This window comes from Bufo gargarizans, chromosome 1 (assembly GCF_014858855.1).
Source record: "Bufo gargarizans isolate SCDJY-AF-19 chromosome 1, ASM1485885v1, whole genome shotgun sequence".
Classification (NCBI taxonomy): domain Eukaryota; kingdom Metazoa; phylum Chordata; class Amphibia; order Anura; family Bufonidae; genus Bufo; species Bufo gargarizans.
Genome location: NC_058080.1, coordinates 683,074,026 through 683,087,300, shown reverse-complemented (window position 1 = coordinate 683,087,300; position 13,275 = coordinate 683,074,026). Strand labels below are relative to the sequence as shown.

Below are 13,275 nucleotides of genomic sequence, written 5' to 3'. Positions count from 1 at the left end.
ACATTCACTTAACATTGGTTTGTGATTCATAAGGATTTTCAAAGTAAAAAAATACTTCTACATCTATCCCTGTGTACAAAAGGACAAGTATTCAGCTTCATGGGCAATTATCAGATAAATATATGTACATTTGTTGAAACGACAACAAAAAAGAAAAAAGGAGACAGCACGCTTTCCCAAATAAGTTACAGTAAAAAATACAGGTTTATCATCTTGTTGGCGCAAAGTGCAAAATATAGGACAGAGGCTACATTCACACTAGCGTTTTAGTTTTCCGGTATTGAGATCCGTCATAGGGGCTCAATACCGGGAAAAAAAAAAACGCTTCAGTTTTGTCCCTATTCACTGTCAATGGGGACAAAATTGAACAGAACAGAACGGAATTCTCCAAAATGCATTCCATTCCGTTTAGTTGCGCTCCCAGACCGGAGAGCAAACCGCAACATGTTGTAGTTTGCCTTCCGTCATGGGATGTGGAGCAAGACTGATCCGGTATGACCCACAACGCAAGTCAATGGGGTCGGATCTGTTTTCTCTGATACAATAAAAAACGTATCCGTCCCCCATTGACTTACAATGGAGTTAATGACTGATCTGTCTTGGGTATGTTACAGATAATACAACTGGATCCGTACATAACGGATGCAGATGGTTGTATTATCAGTAACGGAAGCATTTTTGCTGAACCCTGCCGGATCACGCTAGTGTGAAAGTAGCCAGAGTCATGAGGACCTTCTGTAGAGACAAAACTTTCTGTTGCCCATCACAACCAATCACAAACCAGCTTTTAGTCTTCTAGAAGCCTGTGAGAAATCAAAGCTGCGCTGTGATTGGCTGCTAAGGGCAAAAAGACACTTTTTCTTTCAGACAGTTTCATAAATGTCCGCCGTTGTGTTTTTTGGTAACCAGTGTATGCCCGATTGTCAAGTAATTCACAGTACCACACCTGGGTATGGCTAGGTAGTTTCCAGTATGGTCAATGAGGTTTGTCCTTCGCGTGTCCGTTCTGGAGTGCTTTTCCGTTCTGATGCATTTTCGGCAGTCTTTGCCCCTTGATGTAGGCGTGAAACCAGAAATTGAGGAACAGGACTAAGAAGATGACTCCATATAGCCAAATGACATATAAGAAAACCGGAAACTGGTACGGACAATCTTTCAGGAAGAAGAACTGCCCGATATGAAAAGTGACCATGATAAACTGTGTCTAGGAGGGAAAAAAAAAAAAGGAGGGAAATGAGTAACATTTATCAGCCTCATTGTTTCCGATCCAACCATACCATGTGGTCCTATCACCCTACACCAGTTTTCTGGCTTAAAGGGCATTAAAACCCCTATAATGACCCCCCCCCCCCTAATGCCTGGGCCCCTCAGGTTATACTTACCTCACTCCCCGGCATCTTGCAGGTGACACTAGGGAGGCTCGTCCCCATCGCAGCCTGCTATTGGCTAACCCCAACCACCCCCGGATGTTTTGATCCACGCAATGGGGAGATCCAGCTGCGGCCATGCGGGGATCAGAAGCAACGCAGATGCCAGGGAGCAGGGTAAGTATAACCTGAGAGGACCAAGCATTGGGGGGGCCTAAAGCTAGTTTTACACTAGCAATAAATTCTTCCAGCAGAAGAAAAGCTTGTTGGAAGACATAGTATCCGACCAGACCCCATTGACTGTAATGGGACCCCACGGGGAACCGGCATTAGTGCCGGGATTCGGCTGGACAAATACTGCTGCAAGTACTAATGCCGGAAACAGGCCAGATCCCTGCCGAATTCCATTATAGTCAATGGGCTTTGGCGGCTCAAGTAGTATCATGCTGTGCCAGACACATTGTCTTCCGACAGACCGGAAGCATTTACCACTAGTGTGAAACTAGCCTTAATTCTATTCACAAGTGCCAATTCTATGCCACCCTGGCCACTTTCCAAAAAGGGGGTGGGGTCAGAGTTGCCAACCAGAATTTTTCTTTTTTCTTGACAACATTTTTAGGGACAAATTGGAAAAGTATAATGAATGATGAAGATAAGTAATCCATGTCTATAGCTCAATATACTGATAATAAATTACCAGCATTTACTGTGAGCTGTAAAATCATGATTACCACCAAAATAATCTAGGTAAGAACCACCAGCCTGAAGAAAAAAATAAAATAAAACAAATCTTTTTTTCCGACACAGGAAAGAAAAGTCACCTACTTTTACGTACTGTCCAGAAATTTGTGGACTTATCCACAATACAGATAAGAATAGGACCTGCTGCCCTATAATCTGCAGAACGGCCACATGGCTCCATGAACTGTCCCATAGAAATGAATGGGTCAGTGTTCCGTCCGCAAAAATGTAGATAGCACATTAAAGAAAAATACAGTGATGTGCATGTTGTGTTGGTATAGTGAAGTAGGTCTTCCATTTTTGGGATATCCCTCTTTAACGGCCAGGATGAGGACGTGTCTTTTCCAAAGGAAAAGGATCCTATTGTCCTCGGGCAGACCGTAAAAACATAATTATTTCCCTTTATATATAAATCAGTGTTATTTTTATTGTTGGATTACATCACCCAACATGGGAAATGATGTAAATTCACCTGCAGTAAAACTAACCACTAGCGATACAAATGCAGAAGTGCGTTCTATAAATGCGTTTCCTCTGTGACATTACGTACCAGTTGGATAGAGGTCATGTACTTTTTCCACCACAGGTACTTCTGGTAAGCAGGCCCCAGTGCAGAGAGGCCATAGTAGCTGTACATGATCACGTGCACTACGCAGTTCACCAGCGCGTGGAATGTGCCCAAACCACCTGATCGAGAAGAGACATGGAAAATAGTGACATACTAGAAGCATGAAGAACAAGGAAAGGTCACACAAGTGCTTTGCGTTTAAAAAAAGATGAGAAAAATTATCCTAATGAACGTCAAAGACTGACTGGTTCCATTACAACAAATGACCAAACAACTAGGACTCTGTTCATCTTAAAGGGCTTCTGTCACTCCCCAAACAGCAATTTTCAGTATTGGACTTAATATAATTGCTAATGTGCGCAGAGTCCATATATACCCCTCTTACCGCTGGCTGTGCTTTAAATTCTTTAAAAATAGTACTTTTGTGATGTGCAAATTTCTTCACTACCAACAAGTTGGGTGGACTTGCTGGTAGCCGCCGCACCCTCTGTCTAAAAAAGCGCCCCCTCCTCCACTTGATTGACAGGGCCAGCGAGCGCTCTCCTCCTCCCGTTGGCCCTGTCTGCAGCTGAAATCCCGTGCTGTATCGGTCCTCATTCGGCGCAGGCGCTCTGAGAGAAGGATGCTCGCTTGGCTGCTCCTTCCTCAGTGCGCCTGCGCCGATGACGTCAGTCCTACACCTGAATGAGGACCGGTACGGCGCAGGCGAGGGATTTTATTGGCAGAGAGAGCCAGCGAGAGGAGGAGAGCGCTCGCTGGCCCTGTCAATCAAGTAGAGGAGGGGCGTTTTTTTTTTTACCGAGGATGCGGCGGCTACCAGCAAGTCCGCCAAACTTGTTGATAGTGAAGAAATTTGCATATCACAAAAGTACTATTTTTAAAGAATTTAAAGCACAGCCAGCGGTAAGAGGGGTATATATGGACTCTGCGTACATTAGCAATTATATTAACTCCAATACTGAAAATTGCTGTTTGGGGGGGTGACAGAAGCCCTTTAAGGTTCTGGTTTCTGTTGAATATCGTGAGAAGACTTAAAAAAAAAAAAAAAAATCCCATCGAACTGCGGTGATGTTAATTGGAAGTCTTGTCAGGTTTCCGTTGGGTTTCCTTTATACTGGAAACCTGACAGAAACCAATGACCCTGATGTGAACAAAAAACATTACATTTCACAAAAAGTCTGACTTAAAGGGACCCTGTCTGTAGGTTTGGGGGTCACTAAACCACCAGTATATCCTTCAGCAGATAGGTTTTAGAGTTTCAACTCTACCTATATCAAAACCACCCATTGCTGCATTGTCTGTCAGCAGATTTGTCCCTATGACACTGGCTGACCTGTTACATGTGCGCTTGGCAGCTGAAGACATCTGTGTTGGTCCCATGTTCATATGTGCCCTCATTGCTGAGAAAAATGATGCTTTAATATATGCAAATGAGCCTCTAGGAGCAAAGGGGGCGTTGCTGTTACACCTAGAGGCTCCGCTCTCTCTGCAACTGCCACGCCATCTGCATGTTGAGTGACAGGACCAGAAATGGTAATGTTTTCACTGCCGTGCCCTACCAATCAAAATGCACAGGGTGCAACATTTGCAGAGAAATCAGAGCCTCTAGGCACGGGGGTCGTTAGGTCAAAACATTCAGGGCTTGAGCCCCGAATGTTTTGACCAGTGCCCCGAATGATTGCTGGCTTCTCAGCAATGTGGCCACATAACCATGGGACCAACACAGATTCCTTCTGCTGCCAAGAGCACATGTGACAGGAGAGACAGTTTCATAGGTACAAATCTGACGACAGATGCCCTTTAAGCTAAAGGAAACCCGAATTATCATAGAGGAGTTTGAGACTTGTTTCCATCTGCTCTGGGCACATGTGAATAGCATATGGCTGATGAAGCAGAGTACAATACACTCCACTTAAAGGGGTTGTCTCCCTTTAGCAACTGCCATTTTTCATGTAGAGGAAGTTAATGCAAGGCACTTACTAATGTATTGTGATTGTCCATATTGCTTATCATTTTTCCATCACATTATACACTGCCTGTTTCCATGGTTACGACCACCCTGTAATCCAGCAGCGGTGGTCGCTCTTTCACACTATAGAAAAAAGCAGTATCAAGGTGGCTGCCTTTTCCTATAGTGTGCAAGCACGGTCACCACTGCTGGATTGGTGGTCATAACCCCTGGATATGATGGAAAAATGAATCCAGCCAGCAAAGAAGCAGATATGGACAATCACAATACATTAGTGAGTGACTTGTATTAACTTTTTCTACAGGATAAATGCTACTTGCTGAAGTAAGACAAGCCCTTTAACGGCAAATGTTATACCCCAGCTGCATAAGGACATGGTGGTGGTTTACTGGCCCCAAACCTACTTGTGGGTTCCTTTTATGACGAACATATGGATGTTCGAGAGTAGCTCAGGCTCCAGAACCACACAGCTCTTCCCATTGTGCAGTGGACGGAGCTGGTTACGGCAGCACCGCTCCCATTAAAGTGAATGGTAGTGCTGCTCAAGCTCTGTCCACTGCCCAATGGACGGTGCTGTATAGTTCCGGCACCAAAATTAAGGGCCCTTTACACGGGCCAAGAATCTTATAGATAATCACCAACAAGCGTTCATAGCGATTATCTGCCGGTGTAAATGTATCGCTGATTACGGAACGCTCGTTCATTGGGTAATGTGATCATTTGTGCATGCACAAAAAACTTCCTTTGCTGGCAGCAGATCTTGCTGTGTAATCACGATCTGCTGTTGGCAAACAAGGAGTCAGTTTGGGATAGAGCGATAGCATTAGTGATCACTCCTCCCCATAATCTGGAGGAGATCGTTGCATGTAAATGCAGTCGTCTCCTCCACCAATGAGCAGCAGATTGTCAGGAAGGAATGCTTATTTCCGGATAATTTGCTGCTCTGTCGACCTTTACTCTGAAATAGTCGATTTGCACGAAGGCAGTGAGTCGTACCATGACAATCAGGGATTTGGGGCCTACCCTGATGATAGGCCATCAATAGTAAGAGTGGACAACTGTCATGGTCCCTCCCATGACAGAGGTTAGAAGATCTGAGAGACTGGCGGCACGTGAGGTTATCTGACAGTCTCTCCATTTATACTTATTGCAGTGTTGTTAGTAATGACCACACCTCTTATCCCAGGTGCAGCTGGTGGTCATTACTGCTCTCTATTTAGTCTGGACTCGCACTTCATACCATGTGGTTGATATTCTCTACCTAGAGTTGGAAGAGCTGGTGTGTTGTTCTCATCCGAGTTCCTATTCATCCATTTTCTATTGAAGATAAGTTTACTTCTCTTGGTATTTTGTTGCTCCCAATTGCTTGTTGTTTACTAGGCCTCGGGGGACTAGGCCTCGTCTGGGAAGGAACCAGTAGTCTCAGACCCCGTCACTAAATCCTAGGGATTTTCAGGGTTTCTAGGGCCTAGGTTTCCAGTGTATGAATATTCCCACCTTCAGGGTCTATTCATACTGACAGGAGTCAGGGCTAGGTTTAGGGTTTCCATAGGTGGTCACCATTTCCCTTTCCCTAGCCTTGAGGCCTAGTTCCTGGTCATTTTCCTTCTGTTGTCAGTCTTGTGTTACACCCCTCCCCCTACACTGTGACAACAACTCCTTTTAAGATGTTTGTATACTACTTAAAATTTCTTTCCTGTTTGATGACCTGGCCAGTAAGTGGACCATGTATAGCATGGACGTTCAGAGGCAATTATTAGTGATGAGCGGCAGGGGCAATATTCGAATTTGCAATATTATATTCTTGATTGCGAAAATTGGCAATGTAATATTCACAGAATGCGCGCAAAATACAGGCGTGGGTCACGGCAGAACATTAGAATAGCTTTATATGCAGATAGAGTGCTCCAATACATTTGCGCTTGCAAGTTTTCGGCAATTAATGATGCGCATATTTTTCGCAATACGTGCAACTTGTGACATCACAGCACTATGTCTGTAGCATGTATGTATGGACAGCAGAACCTATCAGCTATACTATAAATCAATCCAACCTACACTGACTATCTCCCCCTAACTATCTAATGTAATAACACAAAGCACAGCAATGACACTGCTGTCTCTTTCATAACTGCAAATAAACTTTAGAAAATAGCTGCTGGGGAGGTTCTTATATACTAAGAGGTAGGCAGCTTTCCTATTGGTTGCTAGGGATGTTGCTAAGCTATGACAAAGCTTTCTCATTGGCCCACCAGCTACAAGAAGGGAGGGATGATCACCTGATGTGTACTGTGTATATTCGCGCTCAACACTAGCAATTATCACCATACAGTGATTTTCCAACATGTTGGAACATTTTGCAATCATACAACCCTTCCTTTTGAAAGTAGATTGTAAAATTGCTGTGCCAGGAACATGGCAAGAACAGCCAGGAGTGGAAGACTCCCTAGTAGATGATTCATTGAGGAAAAACACGTCTCCAAGACATCTGAATGGACCTTACATTTCAATATAAAAAAAAAAAATATTATACAATACAAGAAAGTCATTTATCTAGAAGCAGTGTATGAGATCAGAAATAATAGGGTCTGACATTTTCCAGAAACAGCACCAAATCTGAGCATTGTATGGTCAAATAGATCAACTTACCAGCAGCAAACTTCACGCCAAACCACCAGGTCCACGGCATGATGGAGTGGTGGTACACATGCAGGAATGTGATCTGACTGTTCTTCTTACGCAAAACAAAAAAGATCTGAAAAAGAAATATCGTGCGCTGTTAAATCAGTTCTACATTATTAAAGTGGTTCTCCGGACATATCCCTATTTTCACCTAGGCAGCCCCCCGACTTGAGTATCGGAGCAGTTCATGCCCTGATGCTCTCCTTTGCCCTGCTCTGAACCGCACAGGGCAAAGGCATTTTCTGGAGTTCCGGTGACTGAACCTTAGGGCTGTCAGGCGGAGGCTTCCTCCCAGCAGTGAGCCCGGTGATGTCACAGGCAGTGTAAAATGGCTAGGGCAGCGCTAAAGCCGGACCATCAGAGCTGGTGACGTCACCGAACACACTGCTGGGCGGAAGCATCTGCCCGGCCAGGGGCATAGCTATAGGGGGTGCAGAGGTAACAGTTGCTACCGGGCCCAGGAGCCTAAGGGGCTAAAGACCCTTGTGCCACATAAGAAGACACTGGTATTATAGAAAGTGTATGCAAGTTAAACCTCTGGCTGGACAGAAGGGGTTAGGTTAAGAATTTGGTATGGAGGAGGGGGGGGGGTGCAGTTTCAATTTTTGCCTCATGCAGCACGAAGGTTTGAGGGAAGGGGGGGCCCAAGCTGAACTCTTACACCAGGGCCCATGAGCCTTTATCTACGCCCCTGTGCCCGGCAATGTGTTATTGTAAATAAAAGAGCCCGTGCCCTGCGCGATCCAGCCCTGCACATGAAAAAATAAACAGATGCACTACAACAACTTTTTTTTTTTCTTAAAGGATTGTCAGAATCAACACAATCAGATTTGTGTCCTGACCGGGCAGCTGCCGCAGTTGCAGTTTACTGTCTATAGGGGCACTAATAGATATAGGACATCCTTAAAGCAGTTGTAAGAGCTACATTTGTGTAAAAGGCAGGAATGCTATTAGAATGAAAAAGAAAAAAACAAACAGGTTTGGTTTTCCTCACTGCAGCGGCAACATGGCTAAAGACCAAATGTGAATGCAGCATATTATTGACTTCAGCAGGCTTGCAGCATATACCACTGAAACCAGTGATTGGCTGCAGTGGTCACATGTGATATATGGGTACGCTATCTGTGCAGCCAAAACATGACATTGTGGCTGCAGTGGCGGAGCTGGAATAGAGGGGGTTTGGGCATAGGAGTCCAGTGCGTGGTCTTATCAATGATTGACACTCTTCCCTGTGTACAGAGATAGCTGTCAATAACTGATTATCTATCACAGGTACATATGTTCTGGATTCCTTTGGGTACATTCACACTGACAGTGGAAACCTGCCATAAACATGGCAGTCTATGGGGTTATCCATATGGCCTATTTTGCCCAGTGAATAGGGAAATATATTAATTATATATATATATATATATATATATATATATATATATATATATATATATATATATATATATATATATATAACATTACTTACTTTGGGCCGTTTTCACAGCCAGACGGGCCCGATTAAATAATTGGGCCTATTTTTAATGGTCATTTAGACAGACAGACTATGGAAAAAAATATATATAAATGAAAAAAACCTCACTACAGTCTTGCGCAGGAACATTCACTCTGCACTGAAAGCAGCAGGGCCTGAGGCTCCCAGAGTCATGATGTCACATGATCACACTGGGAGCTTCAGGTCCTGCTGCCTCCAGTGTGGAGTGGGTGTTCTCACATGTGCCTGTGGTGAGGTTAGTATTCTTTATCTTGCTCTATAGTAGGTGACGAGCCGTTGGGCTGCCATTACAATGGAGCACAAAGGGGGGCATAACATTTACGGGAAGCTATAAGAGGGGCATAATATATATATGGTGGGCATAATTTATGCTAACTGCAACACAGAGGGGCAATATTTTTATTGGATGTACTAAGGGAGAATAATCTAAACCGGGAAGGGGGGGGGGGGGTTTGAGGTGGCGCACTATGAGGTGATATTTTATTTTAGATTATATATTCTCACACACACATAAATACTAAGGCACTTTGGAGGGGCATAATATATACTAAGGGGACTGCTGGGGTTGGGGTTTTAAACAAAAAACAATGAAAATCATCCATTTTTAATGGCTGGCCAGAAAGTGGATGCACGCACTAATGCAAAATGGGCACGAAAATTATTATTTTTTTACCGTCATGTGAATGTACCGTTACACACTGCAATAGCTTTGATAAGCACTTAGCTCCAAGAAGTACAGTAATAGCTTCATTGAATGAGATAAACATGTATAACCTTATCGGGCTATACTTACAGTGTCAAGTAACTCTATAAACTTGGAGAAGTAGAAGAGCCAGCATGTCCAGGCCATCTGCAGAAGGAGAACAGAGGAGACCAATTAGGATTTAGCACTTCTCCTTTACATTATCTCCCTTCGTCCTTGGTTATAAGTAGTGAAGCACACACCATTGTTCTTTCCACAATCTAGTCCAGGAAAAGGCCATCGATAAAGAGAGCTCATTTAATTACAGAGGCGTCTGGAGGACAAAGCTGTGTTTGAAACCGCTTACAATGTATGTTCAGAAGTGGCTGCATACACCAGTCATACAATGCCTTACCCTGCCTACTGGCATCTTGTCTGATCGTTAAGATAGTCCAGTTAAGCCATGCATTGAAGTTTCTATGGTGCTTGCTCAGTGTCGGACTGGGGTGTCTTGGGTCCACCAGTAAAATTCATTCTGGGGGCCCACTGTATGGCTGCATGCAAATATTACCTGTTCCCCTGCCCCATCCCTTCTTTACAAATTCCTAGAAATGCACCAACACACATTTGTTTTAGTAGCAGCCCATTGCTTAGCCTGTGCCTCAGACTGTTCTGTCTCAGAGACCCTTCAGTATCAAGGCTGGCTCCTGCCTTGGATGGGTTGATGATGGGGGCCCCTACAGCAACGTTGATAAGGCGGGTTCCCAGAGAAAGGGGAAGCTGGCTGGCTTGTCGCTGTACCTGCAAGTCTTCTCAGCCGCCCGATGCATCTATAATAATAATCTGGGTAGTCTGTTAGAGGGGTTATTTAAGACTATAAAATGTCCCCCATATGCCGGGCCCCTAACACTAAATATACTTGGCTCCCTGTGCCGCTCCTGGTCCTTGCACCGCCACTTCTTCCCGTGCGAGGATGAAAACATCCAGTGTCGGAGGGGGAAGTAGGGATGAGCCTTTCTAGCGTCACACGCAATGCTAGGGAGGCTTGCCCCCCGCCTGCCATTGGCTGCCCCCCCCCCCCCCCCCGACACCGGGGAGAAGCAGCAGCAGGTAGCAGGGAGACAGGCAAGTATATTCATTGTGAGGGGCCCAGGCATATGAGCATTTTATAGTCTTGGATAACACCTTTAAATAACCTGCCCAGACATATGGACATAGCCCAATTTCACAGGAGCGTATTCAGTCTACACAATACGCTCATCATCATGACAACAGTATTTCCCAGACTGAACGTTGGTCCTGTTTTTTATATGATTTATAATGCTGTGTGTTGTGGCCCAACCCCAGCTGTACTGAGTTGTACTCTCATAATGCCGTCAATAAAATTCAGTACAGCCAAGGTCTGGCCGAAACACACAGCATTATAAATCATTATAATGCCACAGGAGCAGTGTTCAGTCTGGGAAATGCTGCTGTCACACAGACTGAATACGCTCCTGTGAAATTGTCCATAGGCTGTTTGAGATGCTGTACACTGCCTATCTATAGTAGTATAGTCAGTGAAATGTGCCACATGTGCAGGGGTCGGGGGACTAGGGCCCCACCCTGGTTCAGGGGCCTACCAGGGGATTCATCTGCTCCCCTGTGGACCAGTTCAAGCCCGGGCTTGCACATGTTGCAAAAACAACCCTATTCACATATATGGAATCTGCTGCATGTAAATATAACCAGTTTCTCCCTCGGCTGTTAGAAATACAGATGCAGCCTCAGTAGGAGATACATTTTGCCACTTTTAGGGCAAGTCCACCCAGGACTGATATGCTGGGGATTTGCCACATGCAGTACCAGCAATGTGGATGACATGCTGCAGAAAAGAAAAATCCATTAACAAACCGCCTTGTAGTGTGGAATGAAATCCACAGGATATGAATTTATGCTGAGACTTTCACACCCTTTGCAACGCATGAGGTGAAATTCATGGCGGAAATGTCCTTTGTGGCCGCACCTTTAATGGGACAACACAAGAAATCTCAGAAAAAACTTCAGTCTGAAAAATGTTATTAAAGCCCTAGATACCAGTTTTTTTTAAAAATCTTGGAGTGAGAACAGAAGACCCTCTTTCTTCCTTATTATGTTCAGGTCTGGATTGGTGAAATCTTTGGGTTTATGTTCCTCGGATGTCACTACAGACAGTATTACATAACGGTAATGTCATTCTAACTTTTTTTTTTTTCCGTAAAGCATCCATTCTAAAAACTAGTCTGAAAATGCCTCTATGACACTCCATCACTATGTACAGGGGCACATAAGGATCAAATGTCTTGGCATACAGGCTCCATGCACACAGTAGTGTCCTACGCATTACATCTTGGGCTAGTGCTACAAATCAAAGATCGTTTTGTCGGGACGCTGCATCGCAATGGAATTTAAGTGAATGTGGTTGCATTGTGACCACAAGTTGCGACAACCATAACATGTAATTTGCTTTCCCAAGACTTGCATGTCATAGTCAGGGCAACCTGTAGATTGCAATATAACCACATTCACTTTCACTATATTGCGATGTAGCATCCTGCAATTTATGGCTGCATAACCAATCACGTGACCAAAGTCACCATGCATGCCTAGCCTTAAAGGGGTTGTCCTATTTTGGATTTCTGTGGCATATCAATAGTATATGCCATAAAGATCAAAGAGGTAGGTCCCAGAGGAGAGACCTGCCCCTATATTCAGAACAGGGCTCTGCCATGAATGGAGAGGTGGTCTCCATTCACGGCTATAGGACTTCTGAAAATAGCTGAGCAGACGCACTTGGCTATTTTCAGGAGTCCCATAGCAGTGAATGAGAGAGAGCTGCACAAGAGCGCCCACCCCTTCGGCCACCAGTGTGAAACCAAAGCGGCACTCAGCGGTTTTCTGTCCCACCGCGGTGAATGGAGGGTGGCCGCTGTTTCTGAAGATAGAAACGAGTCCCAGAGGTGAGACCTGCGCCTATCTGACATTTATGGCAAATTCTAAAAATATGCGATGGATGTCCTAGATGGAAGTATCCCTTTAATCTTATAAATTAGTTTATAAATGGCTGGACCAGGCAGAGGTTAAAGAAAGGTAAAAGGTTAAAAAAAAATCCAATTTTTAGACATTGAGGAAGTAAAAATCCAGGAAAGATGCGATAATCTGCATAAAATGTATGTTATAAGGGATTATGTTTAACTGTAATCAGGGATTTCTGTGCAATGATTAACTGCTCCGAGTCACCCAGTAAAGTATCCGAATGATCATAAATCATTTACTCACCCTTAACGCCTGCGGTGATCTTGAGTAATCCACAATGTCACATCGAAAGGAGTAACCGGTAGCCCAGCCTGACATAAGGAACTAAACAAGAGCACATGGTAGCGTTACACCAAGAATATGCAACACATCATTGACCTATTATATTATGTGCATTATTATATATTTTATACCCATTATGACCTATTACAGATGTTATAAAGGAGGGGGTCCATCCAATATTAACCAGAGCATTAGTCAGGTATTGAAATTAATGACCAACCACCTAATACTACATCGGCATTTCCGCAGCCGCAGTTTTCTCTGGCAGTAGCAGTGTCTGGGCCATCTACCGTGTGTATACATGGTCATCATGGTGGCTTAGCATGCGTTGGTGGACAGCAGCTCCCCAAGCTTGTGCGCGTTTCCTCCAGGTTGTAAGGTTATCAGTTTACTCCCATAGAATTCAATGGAGAGGGTCCAGCCATG

General features: G+C 44.4%; 1 protein-coding gene across 1 annotated transcript in view; it reads right to left on the bottom strand.

Annotated features, from left to right (window-relative positions):
* Nucleotides 1–379: 379 nt before the first annotated feature.
* Nucleotides 380–13,275, bottom strand: part of ELOVL7 (ELOVL fatty acid elongase 7) — a 32,503-nt gene continuing 19,607 nt past the window's right edge. Inside the window, exons 4-8 of the mRNA XM_044292434.1 lie at nt 12,811–12,891; nt 9,625–9,681; nt 7,295–7,400; nt 2,659–2,795; nt 380–1,204 (exon numbers count right to left, since the gene is read on the bottom strand). Coding sequence (XP_044148369.1) covers nt 977–1,204; nt 2,659–2,795; nt 7,295–7,400; nt 9,625–9,681; nt 12,811–12,891 — 609 coding nt within the window. The 3' untranslated portion in view covers nt 380–976. The remainder of the gene's footprint in view (nt 1,205–2,658; nt 2,796–7,294; nt 7,401–9,624; nt 9,682–12,810; nt 12,892–13,275) is intronic.